This window comes from Solea solea, chromosome 4, assembly GCF_958295425.1.
Source record: "Solea solea chromosome 4, fSolSol10.1, whole genome shotgun sequence".
NCBI classification, from domain to species: domain Eukaryota; kingdom Metazoa; phylum Chordata; class Actinopteri; order Pleuronectiformes; family Soleidae; genus Solea; species Solea solea.
In genome coordinates this window covers 1,870,460-1,891,519 of record NC_081137.1, presented here as the reverse complement: position 1 = coordinate 1,891,519, position 21,060 = coordinate 1,870,460, and the positions used below count along the sequence as shown (strand labels likewise).

At 38.2% G+C, this 21,060-nt stretch overlaps 1 protein-coding gene across 3 annotated transcripts; it reads left to right on the top strand.

Moving 5' to 3' along the window:
- The first annotated feature begins 11,625 nt into the window (after nucleotides 1-11,625).
- Nucleotides 11,626-18,385, top strand: cldn2 (claudin 2). 3 transcript variants are annotated; one of them, XM_058626488.1, is made up of 3 exons: nucleotides 11,626-11,713; nucleotides 13,917-14,219; nucleotides 17,333-18,385. In XM_058626488.1, exon 3 carries the CDS (start codon nucleotides 17,341-17,343, stop codon nucleotides 18,160-18,162), a length of 822 nt encoding a protein of 273 aa, XP_058482471.1. In that variant the 5' UTR covers nucleotides 11,626-11,713; nucleotides 13,917-14,219; nucleotides 17,333-17,340; the 3' UTR covers nucleotides 18,163-18,385. The 3 variants fall into 3 exon arrangements, with proteins under 3 accessions (XP_058482471.1, XP_058482469.1, XP_058482470.1); XM_058626486.1 differs by lacking the exon at nucleotides 11,626-11,713 and having other exon boundaries at nucleotides 13,764-14,219; XM_058626487.1 differs by lacking the exon at nucleotides 11,626-11,713 and having other exon boundaries at nucleotides 13,764-14,228.
- Nucleotides 18,386-21,060: the final 2,675 nt, after the last annotated feature.

Sequence of the window (21,060 nt, the reverse complement as noted above, 5' to 3'; positions counted from 1 at the left end):
CATTTTTATGTTTTTAATTTCTAGAATTTTTGATCTTTTTTTTCATGTATTTTTATTTTTTATTCTTAGTCTTTTCTAAACAACGTGAACTAAAAAAAATCTCACTCTCACACACCTACGGACAAAAATGTCACAATTCAAAGATAAAAAAAGTTTAAAAATGCATTTATGTTTTATCTCTCCCCCAGGGCCACACAACAGCTAAGGACACACTTGCCTTGCAGAAACACTGTGAAAGGTAAGTATGTAGTAGTAGTAGTAGTAGTATTCATTCATTTTCCACCCATTTTCTAGGGTCATGGAAAGAGTTGGTGCCACTGAAATTCCTTGAAACACCCCTGCTTGCGTAAACACATTGCCAAATCAGTTTTTCCGTTGTTTAGTAATTTTAATTGGGTTTTCCATTTGCCTTGATGTTATATGAATAATAATGGATTGCTTAACTTTCAGTTTCATGTATCGCAGTGAAAATCTGGATTATAAAGCTGTATTTCCATGTTTCACGCCGCTGCTGCGTGAGTAATGTTGTATATATGTACATTTCATTAGCTGTTGTGTAGATGTAGCATATCCAGCAGGTGGCAGCATTTCCTATAGGTGGTGTGTTCTTTTTCTCTGTTTTAGCAAAAATATTTTTAAATAACAACACTTTCAGCTGCTATTTCCTTTTTATTTGTTCAATGAGGACATGAACGTTGATTAATTAGAGGTGGAGCTGCTTCTGCACAAAGGTACACTGATTTAAAAGCCTTTGTGTACTTTGCGTGACTTGGTACATTCCACTCCTCCCCTCTGTGTCAATCTGTTTGGAATGTTCCACTTCCGGAGCTTCTTCCAAGCGGAGACAGGAACAGCGAGAAGACGAGGAGCAGCGCGGGGTAAACATGTTGTCCAACGTGTGGTAACTGCTGTTTAAAATGACTCACACATTTCTTAGACTCTGTGTTCACACCTGCTGTTATCATCCGCCCTAAGCGATCCGATCACAGGTGTTCAGATTACACCTGCTACTGCTACTGCTAATGTGACGTCAATGCTCCACAGTAAACACACGTGTGTGGTCAATGCGATAGTATATCGTCAAAGCTGTCCAAATATGAACTTTCCTAGTATAGTATGTCATCAAAAACGTTAAAATATAAATTGTCCACACATGTCATCAAAAAACTGTCCAAAATGTCTAAGAATGTCCGCAACAAAAAATGTCAACAGACCATTAAGACTGTTCAGAATGAGTATATAGTCTGGCCAGTAGGGGGCAGGTTAGCTGCTGCTAATGTGACGTCACTGCTCCACAGCAAACACACGATCACCGTCGAACCATGTATGTTTGTGTTTTCTAAAAAGTGACTCAGTGCCAAATATGTCATTATATAGTATGACGTCATACTTTCAAAATATAAACTGTCAAAAAGTTTCCTAGAATAATATGTCAACAAAAAGTTAACATGTCTAAAAGGGTCCTTGTATCGTATGTCGTAAAAAAAATATGTTTAGTATTTAGTAAACTGTCCAATTATAAAATGTCAAACAATGTCCAAATATAGTATGTCAACAAAAAATGTCAATATACCATTAAAACTGTTAAGAATCAGTATCTAGTCTGGCCAGTAGGGGGCAGGTTAAGTAAAAAAAAAAAGCTGTTCAGAAGCAGTGGTCTAGTAGAATTTCAAAATAAAAGTGTCCGGGTTGATATGGACCAATATACAGTATAGTTCACAATAATAAAAAGGTTTTAATGTATTTTCCTCACATTTCTTCAGTCATTTACTGCAGTGAGCACATTTGAACACTTTAAAGTGGACACTGCTATGTCTCAACATGTCCTCTGACTGAAGACCTGCGCTGTCACTAAATACATCAGAATCCTCTGTTAAATGTTGAGATTTTAGAAATGTTTTCAGGATATTTAAAGTCTTTGTAACTGATCTACAGCTTTTTTTGGAGCAGGGCTGAGCTGCCGGACCAGGAGCCAGGACCAGGACCAGGAGGAGCTGGAGGAGGACGAGGAGCAGCGGGGACCGGTGTGTGGTAACTGCTGCTTAAAAATGATGCACACATGTATTAGATGTTCTGTTGACGCTCTGTTCACACCTGCTGTTAACATCCGACCTGAGGGATCCGATCACAGGTTCAGATTACACCTGCTACTGCTAATGCGACGTCACTGCTCTACATGCAAACACACACCTTTCATTTAATTTCACCTGGAAATGATGATTCTCAAATGTATTTTTTAAATCCACAAACCAAAAATGATTCAGTTTGAATTATTTCTTTTTTTATAAGGAACAAAGAAACCAGAAAATGTTCAACATTTGTAATATAAAAAAAACCTAATTCATTGATTGTTAAAGTATTTGACGATTAATTTAGTAATGGCTTAATAATGCAGTAATCGTTGCATCTCTACTTGTCATCAGCGACACCAGGATACGATTTATCGCGATATTTGTGAAATCATATATTGCAATACACTGACTCAACAGCGCTAGTGAAAGTGAGCACTTGGCACCATCTAGTGGACTGAAATGTTCATTTATTTAGTAAAATTTTTTATGCTAATCCACAAAAAAGTTTGACATTTATTTGTAACATCAGTTAAAAAAGAAAACGCTAAAAAAAGAATACTGTATGGAATATCTTTATTGTGCAAAATAAAAGCAAAAAGAAAAACAAATAGCTGTAGGGGGCACGAGCATAGACGTCAAGGAGGTAGAAGCTTTTTCAGTCATTAGTTAAACTCATATGATAATATTGTGCATCCCGACACATTTCCATGTCAGGTGTAAACTAACAACATCCTTTGCTCTTTAAAAAAAATTAGGCTTTCTGACTTTCCAGCTTCTTGAATGTGAACATTTTCTGTTTTTTTTGCTCCATAAAACAAAGAAATCATTTAAACTCAATCGTTTTTGCTTTGTGGACAAAACAACACATTTGACAACATCATCATTTCCACCTTTAAAAAACACTCATCAAAATTTTAGCACCTTTTCCGGAGCAAACCATCACTCTTTCACCTGTGATTTCATCCCCTCACACGGACGTTAACAGCACTTGTCAACAGAGCCTCTGTTTAATGTGTGCACATGATTTTTCCATTGTTAACAGGTGAAAATGATGGAGGAGTGAAAGTGGCAACATTAAATCAATAAATACACCACTAAATAATGACTCAAATGTGTCATTCATTAACATTGGAATTAAATACATAAATGTCTTATTGAATGTGGCATTAATTCATTCAAATACCAATTCATTTCATGTAAAAAAAAAAAACACAATTACTTGATTATTTAATGAATTATTTCATGATGCACTGCAACACAGGACCATGAAATAATTCATTCCAAAGTCAAGTAATTCTGTTATTTTACATGAAATGATTTGGTATTTGAATAAATTAATGCCACATTTAATAAGACATTTATGTATTTCATTCCAATGTGAATGAATTTGCCACATGTGAGTCATTATTTAACGGTGTATTTATTGATTGAATGTTGTCACTTGGACTCTTCCACAGTTTTCACTTGTTCACAATGTAAAAATGATGTGAACACATTAATCACACAGAAGTCTAATTCATGTGCTCATCATTTTTAAGCAGCAGTTACTGGACACCTGGACCCAACTGTTTGGTCAACAGTCCAGGGAGTGAGCCCCCATCATTTTTTTTATGGCTTTTTTTTTTTGGATTTTTTTGTGCCAAAAATGTGAAATAAAATGTTATAACCCCCTGCTGTCATCTGTGCGGGGGGCCGGGGGAGCACAGCCCAGCCCCGGCCCCAGTTTGGCCCGGCGCCGGGGCCAAGTGTTCGGAGCATGCTGGATTTGAACCAGCCACAGCCGGACTGGCACAACCTCCTCGCGGTTGCGAACCAACCCACCACGCCACGAACCCTTTGGAGGTTTGGGATGGAGCTCCGGGCGTTTTTGAGTCTTCACTTTGGCTGTGGAATCTTAAACCTTGACGTATAAAGGAGTGAACCGTCAACGTCATGACTGAAAGGCTGCTCTCCAACCAGCTGAGCTAACTGTCCACACTCTTCCTTGGGTTTTCTCAGACCTATTCACTCTTTGTGTAGAATATTGGGCTTAAAAAGCTGCTTCATCTAAGATTTGAACCTCTGACCCCAGGAACTCCAGTCTTTGTCTGAACCACGTGAGCTATTTGTCCTCACACACTTCTTCTTCAACGTTGGACGACTTTCAATAACAGATGAGCACAAACATGACTTCAAAAAAACCTCAGACTGATGAAGTATTTAAGGATACATGTCCTCCATAATGGGCCAAACAGTTGGTGTAGTGGTTAGTGCTCTTGCCTTTGAAACAAGAAGACCTGGGTTTGAGACCTACTTGGAACTAGCATCTTTGTGGAGTTTTTCATGTTCTCCCCGTGTTTGCGTGGCTTTTCTCCAGGTTCTCTGGTTTCCTCCCACAGTCCATCAATCATCTACCACTTTGTCATCCACTGGAGGGTGGAGGGGCGTCCTGTGCCAAGCTCAGCTGTCATAGGGTGATAGGTGGAGTTCATCCTGCACTGTTCGCCAGTCCATTCAAAACATGCAACACGGTGATGAGGTAAATTTCCACCTAAACATTCACTTCATGTAAGATTCGAACACCTCACCATAGGAATGCCAGTCCATGTCTGACCCACGTGAGCTATTTGTCTTTCTTTGTTTTCTTGTAAAATTTGGAAGTCTTTCAATAATAGAACCCATGACTTCAAAAAATGTCAGACTGATGAAATATTTAAGAATGTTTATCCCCGAATACAGGCATCGTGGTTGGTGCAGTGGTTAGTGCTCTTGACTTCTACACAAGAAGACCTTAGTTCGAGACCCATTTGGAACAAGGAACTTTCTGGAGTTTTTCATGTTGTCCCCGTGTGTGTGTGTGGCTTTCCTCTGGCTTCCTCCCACAGTCCATCAATCATCTACCACTTTGTCATCCCCTGGAGGGTTGCGGGGGGTCCTGTGCCAAGCTCAGCTGTCATAGGGTGATAGGCGGAGTTCATCTTAGACTGTTTGCCAGTCCATTCAAAACATGCAATACAGTGATGAGGTAAATGTCCACTTGAACACTCACGTCATGTAAGATTCGAACCACCGACCATAGGTACGCCAGTCCATGTCTGAACCATGTGAGCTATTTGTCTTTCTTCTTTTTAAGCAAAATTTGGAAGTCTTTCAATAATAGAACCCATGACTTCAAAAAAACGTCAGACTGATGAAATATTTAAGAATGTTTGTCCCCAAAGACGGGCAACATGGTTGGTGTAGTGGTTAGTGCTCTTGACTTTGACACTAGAAGACCTTAGTTCGAGACCCATTTGGAACAAAGATCTTTCTGGAGTTTTTCATGTTGTCTCAGTGTGTGTGGCTTTTCCCCGGGTTCTCTGGCTTCCTCCCACAGTCCAAGAACATGCAATATGGGGATTAGGTTAATTGACCAACTGAGGCTGAGGTCTGTCAAGTCATGGGAAATCTACTCCTGAAACACTTGTAAAGGTTTGAGAGTGAATGTGTTGAAAGGTTCATTGTCTGTAAAACTCCATGCACAAAGATTCTCGTTGTAAGTGGGACTTGAACCCAGATTCTTTCGCTGCAAAGGTGAGAGCACTAACCACTACACCAACCAACGTTGTCCATTGTCGGGGACAGACGTTAAATATTTCACCAGTCTGACGTTTTTTTTGCAGTCATGGGTTCTGTTATTGAAAGACTTCCAAATTGTGCAAAAAGCAAACAAAGACAATTAGCTCACATGGGTCAGACATGGACTGGCGTTCCTATGGTCAGTGGTTCGAATCTTACATGAAGTGAATGTTTAGGCTGAAATTTACCTCATCAGTGAATTGCATGTTTTGAATGGACTGGCGAACAGTCAAGGATGAACTCCGCCTATCACCCTATGACAGCTGAGCTTGGCACAGCAGGCCCCTCCAACCTCGAGTGGAGGACAAAGTGGTAGATGATTGATGGACTGTGGGAGGAAGCCAGAGAACCTGGGGAAAAGCCATGCACACAAGGGGAGAACATGAAAAACTCCACGAAGATCCTTGTTCCAACTGAGTCTCGAACCCAGGTCTTCTTGTTTCAAAGGCAAGAGCACTAACCACTACACCAACTGTTTGGCCCATTATGGAGGACATGTATCCTTAAATACTTCATCAGTCTGAGGTTTTTTTTGAAGTCATGTTTGTGCTCATCTGTTATTGAAAGTCGTCCAACGTTGAAGAAGAAGTGTGTGAGGACAAATAGCTCACGTGGTTCAGACAAAGACTGGAGTTCCTGGGGTCAGAGGTTCAAATCTTAGATGAAGCAACTTTTTAAGCCCAATATTCTACACAGAGAGTGAATAGGTGTGACAAAACCTGAGCAAGAGTGTGGACAGTTAGCTCAGCTGGTTAGAGAGCAGCCTTTCAGTCCTGACGTTGACGGTTCAATTCCTTTATACGTCAAGGTTTAAGGTTCCACAGCCAAAGTGAAGACTCAAAAACGCCCGGAGCTCTGTCCCAAACCTCCAAAGGGTTCGTGGCGTGGTGGGTTGGTTCGCAACCGCGAGGAGGTTGTGCCAGTCCGGCTGTGGCTGGTTCAAATCCAGCATGCTCCGAACACTTGGCCCCGGCGCCGGGGCCACACTGGGGCCGGGGCTGGGCTGTGCTCCCCCGGCCCCCCGCACAGATGACAGCAGGGGGTTATACCATTTCATTTCACATTTTTTTGGCCCAAAAAATCCCAAAAAAATCCCAAAAAAAGGCCATAAAAAAATGATAGGGGTTCACTCCCTGGACTGTTGACCAAACAGTTGGGTCCAGGTGTCCAGTAACTGCTGCTTAAAAATGATGAGCATATGAATTAGACTTCTGTGTGATTAATGTGTACACATCATTTTTACATTGTGAACAAGTGAAAACTGTGGACGAGTCCAAGTGACAACATTCAATCAATAAATACACCATTAAATAATGACTCACATGTGTCTCACATTCATTCATTCACATTGGAGTTAAATACACACGTCTCATTATTAAATGTGTCATTCAATCATTCAAATACCAAATTCATTTGATGTAAAAAACATACATAACTTCTTCACTATTTAATGAATTATTTCATGGTCCTGTGTTGCAGTAAGTCATGAAATAATTTATTAAATAGTCTTTAAGTAATTCTATGTTTTTTTTTTTTTTACATCAAATGAATTTGGTATTTGAATGAATGAATGACACATTTAACAATAAGACATTCCTGTATTTAATTCCAATGTGAATGAATGAATGTGAGACACATGTGAGTCATTATTTAATGGTGTATTTATTGATTGAATGTTGTCACTTTGACTCGTCCACAGTTTTCACCTGTTAACAATGTAAAAATGATGTGAACACATTAAACAGAGGCTCTGTTGACAAGTGCTGTTAACGTCCGTGTGAGGGGATGAAATCACAGGTGAAAGAGTGATGGTTTGCTCCAGAAAATGTGTTAAAATGTTGATGAGTGTTTTTTAAAGGTGGAAATGATGATGTTGTCAAACGTGTTGTTGAAAACAGAAAATGTTGCCATTTAAGAAGCTGTAAAATCACAAATCACAAAAATGATTTTGTTCTTTAAAAAACAAACGATGTTGTTAGTTTACACCTGACATGGAAATGTGTCGGGATGCACGATATTATCGTTATGGGCAGATATTGGCTTTGAAAAGTATTATGGGATATGTGCGAGGTCTGCCGATATGACTAATGACTGCACTCTGATATATGAGCTTAGTATAATTATTATTATTATCAAAGAAATAATTAAAACTGAATCATTTTTGGCTTATGGATAAAAAATAAATAAATTAACTTTTCCTGGATTCTTTGTCTTTCTGTAACAAACAGAAAACAACATCATTTGTATGTGAAGAGAAATGAAATGAAATGAAAGGTGTGTGTGTTTACATGTGGACCAGTGACGTCACATAAGCGTTAGCATTAGCAGGTGTAATCTGAACCTGTGATCGGATCCCTCAGGTCGGATGTTAACAGCAGGTGTGAACAGAGCGTCAACAGAACATCTAATACATGTGTGCATCATTTTTAAGCAGCAGTTACCGCACACCAGTCCCCGCTGCTCTTCGTCCTCCTCCAGCTCCTCCTGGTCCTAGTCCTGATCCTGGCTCCTGGTCCGGCAGCTCAGCCCTGCTCCAAAAAAAGCTGTAGATCAGTTACAAAGACTTTAAAAATCCTGAAAACATTTGTAAAATCTCAACATTTAACAGAGGATTCTGATGTATTTAGTGACAGCGCTGCCGAAAGCCGGCGATTGTGAATGGAATCACTTGAAAACACATGAACTGTGCCTTTAACGGCAGCTGTTTGCAGGTCTTCAGTCAGAGGACATGATGAGACAAAGCAGTGTCCACTTTAAAGTGTTCAAATGTGCTCACTGCAGTAAACGAGTGAAGAAATGTGAGGAAAATACATTAAAACTAGGGCTGTCGTAGTTAATCGCGGAACATTTTTTGATCGCGTTTAATCACGGCCCAGTTTGTCCTCGACTAGACTGTAGTGTGGGACCTCCAGGCCAGGTGGCGGTAAGGCACCTTCAAGTTGTTTGCCAACCGCAGAGACAAAGAAGAAGAACGAGAGCAATACTTCTTTTATTCAAACCGTGGTCATGGGAAAAAAATACCCCCGGGCTTCTGAATGGTTCGTTTCACTTTAAAAAACTTCAAGATGGCTCAGTCGACAAAACAAAAGTAATATGCGCCTTGTGTCAGAATTTCACTATCACCGAAGTACTAGCAGTCTGAGCTACCACCTACTAGCAAACATACCGGCAGTGCAGTCCAGGCTAATAGCAAGCAGCAGATTCGTCAGAGTTCTATGGTTGAGTGTGTGAGTCGTCGTCGAACACTGGATGAAGCTAAGTTAACTACAGCGGTAGCAGCACTGTCCACTGAAAATGTTACCAGACTGGTCTGCCTTAGCAATTGGCTTAATAAATAGGAGAAAAGTTAGCACTAAGAGTTCAGAGTTCTGAATCTGATGTGTCTAATGACTGCAGTTTTTCATTCATTTAACTGTCATTAGGCCCTGTTCTGTTTGTCGTTTGTTGTCTACTACCTCTTCAATTTTAAGACCACATTGTTGTGGCATTTTATGTGCTGTGTTTTTGAAATAGACATGTCAAGTGGGTCTACAATGCACTTTTTTATTTGAAAGAAGAAATAAAAGATAAAAGACATTTTTTCTTTGTGTTTATTTGATTCTAACTATATTTTTAATATAGAGATTAATCGCGAGTTAACTATGGAAAAAATGACTTTGACAGCGCTAATTAAAACCTTTTTATTATTGTGAACTATATATTGGTCCTTATCAACATGGACACTTTTATTTTGAAATTCTACTAAGCCACTGCTTCTGAACAGCTTCTTTTTTTTACTTAACCTGCCCCCTACTGGCCAGACTAGATACTGATTCTGAACAGTTTTAATGGAATATTGACATTTTTTGTTGACATACTATATTTGGACATTGTTTGACATTTTATAATTGGACAGTTTACTAAATAATAAACATAAAATACAAGGACCCTTTTAGACAGTTCATATGTTAACTTTTTGTTGACATATTATTCTAGGAAACTTTTTGACAGTTTATATTTTGACATTATGACGTCATACTATATAATGACATATTTGACACTGAGTCACTTTTTGGAAAACACACACATACATGGTTCGACGGTGATGGTGTGTTTGCTGTGGAGCAGTGACGTCACATTAGCAGCAGCTAACCTGCCCCCTACTGGCCAGACTATATACTCATTCTGAACAGTCTTAATGGTCTATTGACATTTTTTGTTGCGGACATTCTTAGACATTTTGGACAGTTTTTTGATGACATGTGTGGACAATTTATATTTTAACGTTTTTGATGACATACTATACTAGGAAAGTTCATATTTGGACAGCTTTGACGATATACTATCGCATTGACCAGACACGTGTGTTTACTGTGGAGCATTGACGTCACATTAGCAGTAGCAGGTGTAATCTGAACACCTGTGATCGGATCGCTCAGGTCGGATGATAACAGCAGTTGTGAACACAGAGTCTAAGAAATGTGTGGGTCATTTTAAACAGCAGTTACGACACGTTGGACAACACATGGACAACATGTTTACCCGCGCTGCTCCTCGTCCTCTCGCTGTTCCTGTCTCCGCTTGGAAGAAGCTCCGGAAGTGGAACATTCCAAACAGATTGACACAGAGGGGAGGAGTGGAATGTACCAAGTCACGCAAAGTTCACAAAGGCTTTTAAATCAGTGTGCCTTTGTGCAGGAGCAGCTCCACCTGTAATTAGCCAACGTTCATGTCCTCGGTGAACAAATAAAAAGAAAATAGCAGCTGAAATTGTTGTTATTTAAAAACATAGAAAAACAGCTAAAACAGAGGGTGTGACTCCGCCCATCGCCCTATGTCAGCTGAGATTGGCACAGACCCTCCAGTGGAGGATAAAGCGGTAGATGATGGATAGATTTGTGAAAATGTCTTCCAAGGGAATTGAATACAACAAGACAGTGGAGTTAAACTTGAGACCATGATGTCTCTGCACATGGGGTACTGGTTTTACCCACTGAGCTATAGATGAACAGGATCGATGATGGTTTAAATATTAAAAATATTTATATTTATATATTTATATAATATATTTTTAAATATTTTTAATATAATTTATAATATTTGAATTGGTTTTTAATTTTTCATGAGCACATTTGGTGCTCTAGGTGAGTATTTTATGAAATGTGACATTGTAAAAAAATATAAAATGTTTCTGCTGCAATAATCAAACCAAAATAATCCAGTTTGCATGATATATATTGAAAATAATTCATTTATTGAGTTTTTTAGACCATAAAATAAAAAGGTAAACAAAAAATACTCACACTAACACACCTGAACAAAAATGTCCTCATTGTAACCCATTCAAATTACTGTTTCTGATGCATCGTGAACAAAAAACAAAATCATAAATATTTGATATGTATGGAAATAACTGATGTTGGTTTAAAACATTAAATTACAAAAAGTGACATTAAGTGACATGTATCTGCTGCAAATTATGTTCCACTGTCAAATCCTTTCCTTATCATCATGTTAATAATCTAAGATTCTGATGTTTTAATTTCACTTTCTGCACCATTAAATGAAACTATTCATAAGTGCCTGTTTTTCATTGATTTCTCTTCCAAACAAAGTCAAAGTGGGCACCGCACACACTGGTGTCCTCTGGAAGCAGAACCGCTGGACAGTTATGGGATAAAGAGACAGTCACGCAGATGTTTCTTTGCATTTATAGATGATTAAATCCAGAGAAACCAGGGTGGTAACAGCAGCGTGTTCAGAGCGACCTGAGCTGCCACATTAACATGCAGCATGTTTCCCACAATAATGGCCCTCTGTGTTTTTATAATAATGGCTCAGTGTTTCCGTGAATGCCCTTTCATTCTGTTTCATAACGGGGAAGTGACTGGATTACACCGTAATCCCATTATTATGCTGCTGCTGCCATGTGAGGGGCTGGTTACAGGGATTAGAGAGCAGAGATTTAGGACTTTCAACTTTAGGATCCAGATCTGCAGGAACAAAAATGGGTTAAAAGTGAAAATGGGATCTTCATGTATCGTCAGAAGCCAAATATTGACATGGTAAGTGTTATTTTATGTTTTTATAGCTCGATGCTTTTTGATTTCATCCCCAGCACCAGATTGATGGATGACAAAGCAGCCGCCAAGTTTGGTGTCACTTTAAATAAGCTGTAAATTCTCTGTATGTTGTGACAGTGCAAATAGAGTCTGGAAGGTGCCATTGAAAATGTTTTTTTTTTTTCATATTTACATAGTTTTTTATATGAAAAAGAGAATAAATACAGTTTAAAAGTATAAACATTATAAATGAAAAAGGCAAATTAACAATTTAATGACTTAAAACTCTACTTAAATTATATATTAGACTAAATATTTAGTTTTTTTTCTCACTTTAAATTAAGTTTCAAAATCATGGGATTTGACCAAGTTATTATTTTTATTTTATGAACTGAAAGTGAAAAATTGTACATATGAAAATGGATATATGTCTATTTAAGCACTGATAGCACATTAAATAATCTATAAATTCCGGGAATATTTTGTATATTTGAGTTGGTATAGAGTCTGCAGGATGTAATTGGAAATTATAATTTTCATATATTTACGTTGTTTATGTATGAAAAAGTGAATACAATACAGCATAAAAGTATAAAAATTGTTAACAAAAAAGGCAAATGAACAAATGAATGACCTACAACTGTACTTTTTTCTCACTCTAACTCTTGATTTAGTTTCTACATGAGGAATTCACACCATAGCAAGCAGTGGCAAAGTTTTTGCTGTCGCGTTGAATTAGTCATAAATTCTCAGTAATTTGTTGCAAACTGCAAATAAGTAGGTATAGAGTCATTAAAAACAATCATTTTTGGTATTTAGGTTGTTTATGTATGAAAAAGTGAATAAAATACAGAATAAATGTAGAAAAATTGTAAATGAAAAAGGCAAATTAACAATTTAATAACCTAAAACTGTTTTAAAATTATGTATTAAACAAAAACATGTACTGTGTCTTCTCACTCTAACTCTTTATGTCGTCGTACAATGATGAGTTTTCATGTTAAATATGGTATTTGACCTACATCAGCACTTTTTTGACCATGTTTTTATACCAGAATTTGAAAGTCTGTCAGAGTGCAAATCGAGTCTGGAAGACGCCCCAGAAAATGATATCTTGTTGGATTTGATATTGTTTTTATACGACAAAAAGAATAAAACACATCTCTGCTTTTGCCGACTACACAATCATGAAAATGTTATATTTGACTTATCATTACACTTTTTGATCTTGTTTTTATTATATTTTAGGAATGAAGTGCAAGTGCACAAATATACAGATGAAAATAATAGAGAAAAATAATGTGTAAAAATATGCATTGAAATAATAATAAATAATAATTTGAATAACACTTTTCATCTTTTGACTAAAATGATATAGTATTTATCATTAAGTAGAGTCATACATAAGAAAGAAAAATAAATAAAATGAAAACCTTTTCAATTAAATTTGATATTTTCTTTTAAAAAATTGAATAAAGTTGTCAAAAAAAGTGGTTGGGATTGGACAAAAGTGGTTCATGAGCCACACGGTGGGAAAAGTCTATAGAACAGAACATGAAATGTTCTTTTTAATGAGTAAAATATGTAAATTAAAAGAAAATTTAAACATTCTCTTGGAAACACTTCTACCATTTCTTCGCCCTCTTGCTTCAGGGCGTCGTATTTCACTGATTTTAATTAAAATAAAATACAGAAAAGGCTTTATATGAGCTGGGTTTTCTGGGGAATGGGGGATTTCTGCAGACACATAAAAGGATTATTGAGCTCTTTTCCCAATCTAGAATTAGCAGTGGATGTGAACATGAAAATATTTTGCATAATGAAAGCAGTTTTTTTGAGTTGTTTTTCGGGGAGCGAGCTGAAGTGCCAAAGGTCTAGTTTGTTGGTTTTTTGTTTGGGGGGAAAAAAAAGGAGGGAATGATTAACCTGGACAACAGTGAGGATGTGTCAGTGTCAGTGCATGTGCAAATGACAGGAGGTGAAGGTCTGGACGAGGGACAGAACACACAGCAGAACATCTGAGACAGACAGAGACGAGCGTCGGTGTCCGGGGAGACGACTGTTGTCCCCGCATTATTGTTGTTGTGTCGAGGTTAAAACGACCCTGTGCAACAGGCGGCGCATGCTCAACACAAAGGACTGTATTTCTTCTCGAGTAGCATATGCTTTGACAGTGTTGTTTTGGCTTCATTTGGTCCTAATGCAGCCAGAAGAGAAGGAGCCATTTAAAAGCAGCAGCAGAGGCAGTGGCAGAGGCAGCAGCAGCAGCAGCAGGAGGAGGAAAACACGAGCTGAGGCGATGTCAAGGTGCGAGGAGAGAATCTGACTTCTATACGACAAGAAACGGGAAGAAAAAGTGTGTTTTTCTTCAGCCGACTGTGGAAGCTTCTGAAGCTGCTTCTTCACTGAGACCAGCGGTGAATACAAACTATTCAGACTCCACTTTTACCTTCATCCTCGTTCTCCTCATCTGCTGCAGCTCCTGCACGACAGTCTGCAGCAGACTCAGGTAACGCATGTAAGTGTACGTGTGGGGGTTTCTCTCCGATGGAATGCACAAATTAATCCGAATCTGTGGAACAATCTGAGAATTTTAATTGCAAGGAGTCACAAAAAGATTAATGACAAGCTGAAACAAACCAGAGAGTGGATTTGAAATGCTCTTTAAAACATTTATCCACAGTTATTGTTATTTTCCAGGAGGTTATTGCAGTCTCGTGTTCTACAGGGATTGAGTTGAGATTTATTTGTGTTGCGTGTGTTTTTGTGAACTTTGCCCCAGAGATTAAGTAAGTTTAGTTCTTTCCTTGAATTTGAGGCAGTATAATAATAATGATATTATAATAATAACAATCGTGTTATTACAATTTCTTATTTTATTTACATGATCTTTCTGTGTCATACACCCATACTGAAAAGACTGGAAAACTAATGGTGCTTTTCCACTACATAGTACCGCCTCGCCTCGATGCGGTTTTGTTTTATACGTGACACAAACACACATAATAGTGACTTAAAAAGTAAAGCAGTTGTTTTCGGTGTCATTTGATCAGTCGATTTAAAAAGATTTGTTCACAGAATGGTTCAGTACTTCCTGCATGACCGGAGCACAGACTCCGTCTGACACAGTCACTGAACTGAAATAGCACTGAACGTGGTTGTGATTGGGCTCACGATCAGACATTTCCTTGCTTAAATGTTGGAGATTAACGCACGTTTTCAGTGATTTTTAAGTCTTTTTTATCTGATCTACAGTTCAGCATTGTTTGCTTTGATTCTTGTATCGGATGTCGCGCTCATGACTCTTCGGTGACGACACTCTCTGACCAATTAGTGATTGGTGCGATTGCAATTAGTGAATGCAGTCTGTTGATGTCACATTTTAGTATTGGCTCAGCTCGCTTGGAACCTTGCCTGATCAGGTTCTAAAAAAAACCACCAGGTACCAGGTACTATCACTGATGGGAAAGCAAAATAAGTCACGCTAGTGAAAAAGTGCCATAACTGAGATAAAGTTCAGTTAAAGTTAACATTCATTCATCTTCTCCTGCTTTATCCTCCACATGAGGGTCGCGTCTGCTTATTTGGTTAAATTAGCCTGCTGGGCAATTAGCAAAGCCAGACCTAAAACTAGCTAACCTAGTTCAAGTTAGCTAAGCTGGAGCTACAACTATTGAGTCATATGTAGCAAAAGTTACATGGAGTTCATAATATCTATAGACTGCAATTTTTTTACGATCTTTGTTGTTGTGAGGCTAATTACATGTTGGTTAAAATGAAAGTGAGAAAAGTATCTGATATTTTTCTCATATTATGACATGGATGGCAGGGGCGTCACTAGGTTTTAAGGACAGGGGGGGCTTAGCCCCCAGGAGATGCACAGAATGTGAGCGAACGTTTAATTTCACAAACAGCTAACAAAAACTGAGAAATGGCACGTTTTGGACAGATTTAACAGAGATACTTTACTGTGCAAATGTTTTAGGCCACCATTACATTTTTAACACAGTACAACAACAAACACAGGAAGTACTGTATGTTTACACAATGATTTGAATTAATAACTGATCAACAAAGAGGGTAATGCCATGACTTTCACTCACAACACAATAATTGTTTACTCCCAAATATTTTGAAGTCACACAGAATATATTTTGGGCACATATGTGACAAAAATGGTTGAAAAAATATAACTTAATTACATAAATTACAGTTATATTAAGGTACTCTTGAAAATATTTGGGCCAGGCTAATTTGGCTTATACATCACTCTCTTGGCTATCTCCACTTTCCAATCATTACTCTCCTAAATAAAAGCTCAAGTTAAATAAGTCTTGTATGGTGCACTTGGACTGAAATGTTTCATATTTCATATTCATATTGAGTTCCATAAAATTCCAGGACTGTCTGCATCACAAATGACTCTATCCTGTGAAATCCTTTAGACTCACCTTTCCAGTAGAGGTTTCTCCCCTCTCACTCTCTCTGCTCCTCTGCCCTGACTCCTACAGGTCAATAGGGGTGGTGGAGTGATTATTATTATTACTACCGTATTATCATTATTATTATTATTATTATCCACATAATCATACGTGAATGAGCTGTTTCACGGTGTGCATCTGATGTTGGAGCTGATGCTCCAGAAGGAAGTCACCCCAAAGATAATATGAAGAGTGCACACCTAACTCTATAAACAACCAGGACCTTCACATTGCATTTCGGACTAACTAGCTAGCTACTGTAAGTAGCAGAGTTCTTTTGGAGCTGAAATGTAACTTTTGACCGCAAACAATAAAGGTAAGACGTGCACAGAGATATACAGCACGCATCTCATGCTGCCTCCTGTACAGGGGGCTTTCGGCTACAGAGTGTGTAAGCCAGGTTTTTATTTTTCAAACAGGGAGCATTCGGCAATTACGTGGGACTTTCTGCTGTTAGCTGGGGGGCTGCAGCTAACTTATTGTTACTATCAGCAGTGATACTTACTCTCTTGAAAAAATTTCGTATGTCCATTCTTGTTCACGTTCTTCTCCTAATGCTGCTCTAGTCGGTTCTGTGTGCTCCGCTCCCGGTACACACACTGCAGGTACCCAGGTACCGAGTGCAAGCTAGGTTGCAGGGAAAACGTGGACTGGATTTCAGTGATTTGGGCGTGCTCTATATGAACAAGTGGAATGGATTCGATAACGACGCACTGACTCTGACTCTCTACCGCTTCCATAAGGGAAACTAAGATTTATGATCACATTTAAGTTAATAATAACTGGTTATATGATTATTTATCTAAACTCAAATTCTCGCCACATTATATTGAATTTGTCAGCACTTTTTTGTAAAAAAAAAAAAAAAAAAAATCTTTTTTTTTTATAAATGAACATAAAATTATTTAGGGGGGCTTAAGAATATTTTAGGGGGGCTTTAGCCCCCCTAAAATAGGCCTAATGACGCCACTGATGGATGGTGATGTGAAAACCACAGAAACTGATAACCCTTCCTGGAAAACGTCAAATTTTACATTTATTTTGTTCAAATCATTGGTTTAAGTCTGTTGCAGAGCCTGATTTTAATGCTATTGTGGTTCATTTTATCTTGTGTTTTCTTCGTGGGTGTCCTCCAACACAGTCGTTGCCATGGCGTCAACAGCTCTGGAGCTGATGGGCTTCTTCATGGGCCTGATCGGGATGCTGGGAACACTGGTGGCCACCGTGCTACCGTACTGGCAGATTTCCGCCCACATCGGCTCCAACATCGTCACAGCCGTGGCGAATATGAGGGGCCTGTGGATGGAGTGTGTCTACCAGAGCACGGGAGCTTTTCAGTGTGAGACCTACAACTCCATGCTGGCCCTGCCCTCTGACCTTCAGGCGTCTCGTGCCCTCATGGTCATCTCCTTGGTGCTGTCTATCATTGCCATCGCCATGGCAGCTCTGGGAATGCAGTGCACTCTTTGCCTTGAGGGCTCAGGTGCGTCAAAGAGTCGCGTGGCCGGAGCCGGCGGGGGATTATTCCTCTTTGCCGGCTTTCTGGCGCTCATACCCGTGGTGTGGACCACACACGAGGTGGTCCAGACCTTCTACAGACCAAATGTGCCTTCCAGCATGAAGTTTGAGCTCGGGGAGTGTCTGTATGTGGGTCTGGCCTCAGCGCTTATCTCAATGCTGGGCGGGGGGATGCTGTGCCTGTCGTGCTGCGAGGAGCAGGACGGCGTCCGCGGGAGACGACACGCCGGAGGGTATCCCTACCCAGGAGGAGCCGGAATGTCCGGCACGGGGATAAGGACAACCTCGCAGGTCTACCGCAACCCCACGCTGCAGTTGGGGGGTATAAACGCATCCAGCAGGGGGCAGACTCTGTTACGCACTACTAGTGACGACTCCCATTCCAGTACACATGGAGTCCAGGGAGCCAAGAAGCCAACAGCGTCAGGATATGACATCACAGGCTACGTGTGATGTCACTACCTTTACCGTGTTCACTGACAACTTAAGATCCACTCAATGTATTTATGTATGTTCTGAAATGACCAGACTACATCAACATTTTTTGTATCTTTTCTGAAAAACTGTACGTTTAAAAAGGATGACACAAATGATGCCTTGCACCATTATATTTGTGATGTATTTTTTTCGCATAAAAGTAATAAATGTGTTTTAACGCGCGCGCGCGCACACACACACACACACTCGGATGAGTAGAGAATCGTGACACTGATATTTTCATTGTTAATAACATACTTTGTCTAAAACCCTAATACATTCAAGAACTAGATTGGTCCCACTTTTCCAGTTGGAAATACAACTTGGTTAACTTGGTTGATTTAACATTTAAAATGAGACAAAAGATGATTTAATTCTATTATTATATTATTATAACGGTGTATGTCAACAAAACCTTCACTGGGAATCTGAAACAAACCTGATGTTTGATCTGAACGCTCAGTTCTCATGATACGTGTCAGGTATCACCTGAAACTCGGTTCGATTAGCACTTATCAGCCCAGAGATTATTAATCCACACGACATGATGCAAAAATGTGTTTCTCTTCTCTGTTTGTTTTGTTTTGTTTTGTATTTTCTTTTACACTTAAGTTGATTTAAACACAAATATGTTTAGTTTTTTACTGTGGAAATAAATGCAAATATTTCTTACATGAATGTGTTGCACATCATAAATGATTATTTTTACATTCTGGTGTCCTTTTAGGTAAAGACAGAAGAAATCAGTTCTATACCGACATTTTGGTTTTTGATTTGGAGATTGTTCTGTATTTTCTAACACAATTCACATTTTACATCGTGAACATACAATAAGTGTCGTGAGAGGAGTTTTTTTTTAACGTGTATATAAAGACTGTGAGCGTGTCGGGTGACGTTCTGCTGCTGTTTTTAACAACACACGATGGGAAAGTGATCACAGCCCTGAAGTGAAGGCAAACAAGACCTAAACAAACAGACGATCGATGTACAGTTTGAGTTTGACTCACAGTTGGACCGTGAGACTGAAGTGCAACCCTGACAACTGGGTCAGATAACACACATGTAACACAGCCAAATACATTTCTTCTTATATTTAGTTCAATTTGAAAACTTGCATTTTATTATAGACTATTTTACCTTTTCTTGAAAATCAATTTTTGCAGTGCAGTTTATTCAGTAGCAAAGGTAAAATAACAAGTTCATGTAAAAACAAAAGGCTTATAATTGTTAGGCTGAATCACATCAGCAGCAGCGAGTGTCATCATGTATTTTACGAAGCAAAAATTGGTTTTAAACACGGTAAAATAAGCCTTGTTTCTGGGAAATTGTTCTAATTGCCAGTAGTCACAGATTAGTGATGTGTGTTCAAATAATATATGAAATTGTAGTTAAAAAAATTCTTAAAGTCGGTGAATTTTAAGTTAACATTTATTCCATAACTGAATTTCTTTGGTTGTGATAAGTAATTTTCTTAATTTTGTCTCTTAAATCATGGAAATGTTGATCAATATTTTTGCAGTGCACAAGCCTGTAATGATGCCATATATTCAAACATAAACCACTGTCTCTCCTCAGTCACTGCTTTGTTTCGATTGCTCTAGTAACCTTCGGTCACGTTTGTGACAAGAGCTCAGAGGGGAAACTGGAGTCTGGGTCAGAAAGTGAACACGAGTTTGAGTTTGACCGCGAGAGCAGCCGGGATAAGTGGACGAGGGAAAACACAGAGAAAAACAAACACAAGACTCAAAAACACATTCACAGAGAATAATTTAAGTAAAATCTACTTAGGCTACCTCTTAATTTTTCTAAACCGATATTTAAAAGTCTATTATCTAGTATTATGAAACTAACAAGCAAGACACAACTTTTTGCCACCTGGTGTAAAAATAATATAAATAATTGCGAAATAGGAGGATAGGAGGAAACGAAGACAGATTAAACATCTAAGAGCAAATGGTTTCATGTAATAAATAACAATTTGTAATAAAACGGGGATGATAGATCACTGATGAAGTACAAAAAAGCACAAGGATACACGTTTTTAACCAAACACATGAATTATTTTTAGGCTAAATTTAGCTCAAATGAACAAAACATTTTTTTAAATCATGTTAAAAAAACTATTTTGTTTGAAAGGAAATATGAATAATAGTGAAATTTATTGGGATTGTTTGTTTTCATTGAGCTTTAGAAACTGCATAAAGGTCAAGTCTCCTGCTGAAGCAGCAGAAAGTGAATGAAGGGCTCCATCTAGTGTGCAAAAGAAGAATTACACTGAACGTGTGTGAGCCAAAAATGTTAAAGGGACATAAAAATATTAAATTTCAGCCTTGTTTTGTCACATTTTTTGCTCAGCAACTTTACGTAAATTAAACAAAAAGGGTAAATTATGCATAACATGCAAAAAAAGGTATAGAAAAAATATTTATGATGAATAAAACAAACTTCATATTTGAGGCTTATCTGCCTATTATAAAACCATACAACCATACAACAAACCATGAAAAATATGTCTTAATATATCAATTTAAACATAAACCTGAACTATATTAATGTATAGAAATAATCACATGGGCCACGGGTTAATTTTCATTATTGTATGTTCCCTTTAAATCTGCAGTTTAAATGTTTATCCTCCTTAGTTTTGTTATAATTTGATGTAATTTGTGTTTCTATTTAGATTTTTGTTATTTTAGGTTTTGTTTTATAGTTTAACTAAAGTTCCCTTTTGTGTGACTAATGGATTATTATTATCATATATTATATAATATAAAATTCAGTATTGTTATAGTAACGATATAAAAGTAATACAAACATTGTGGTGTAAAACAAACGGACAAACAAGTAAGAATTGACAAAAAAATGCTATTTTTT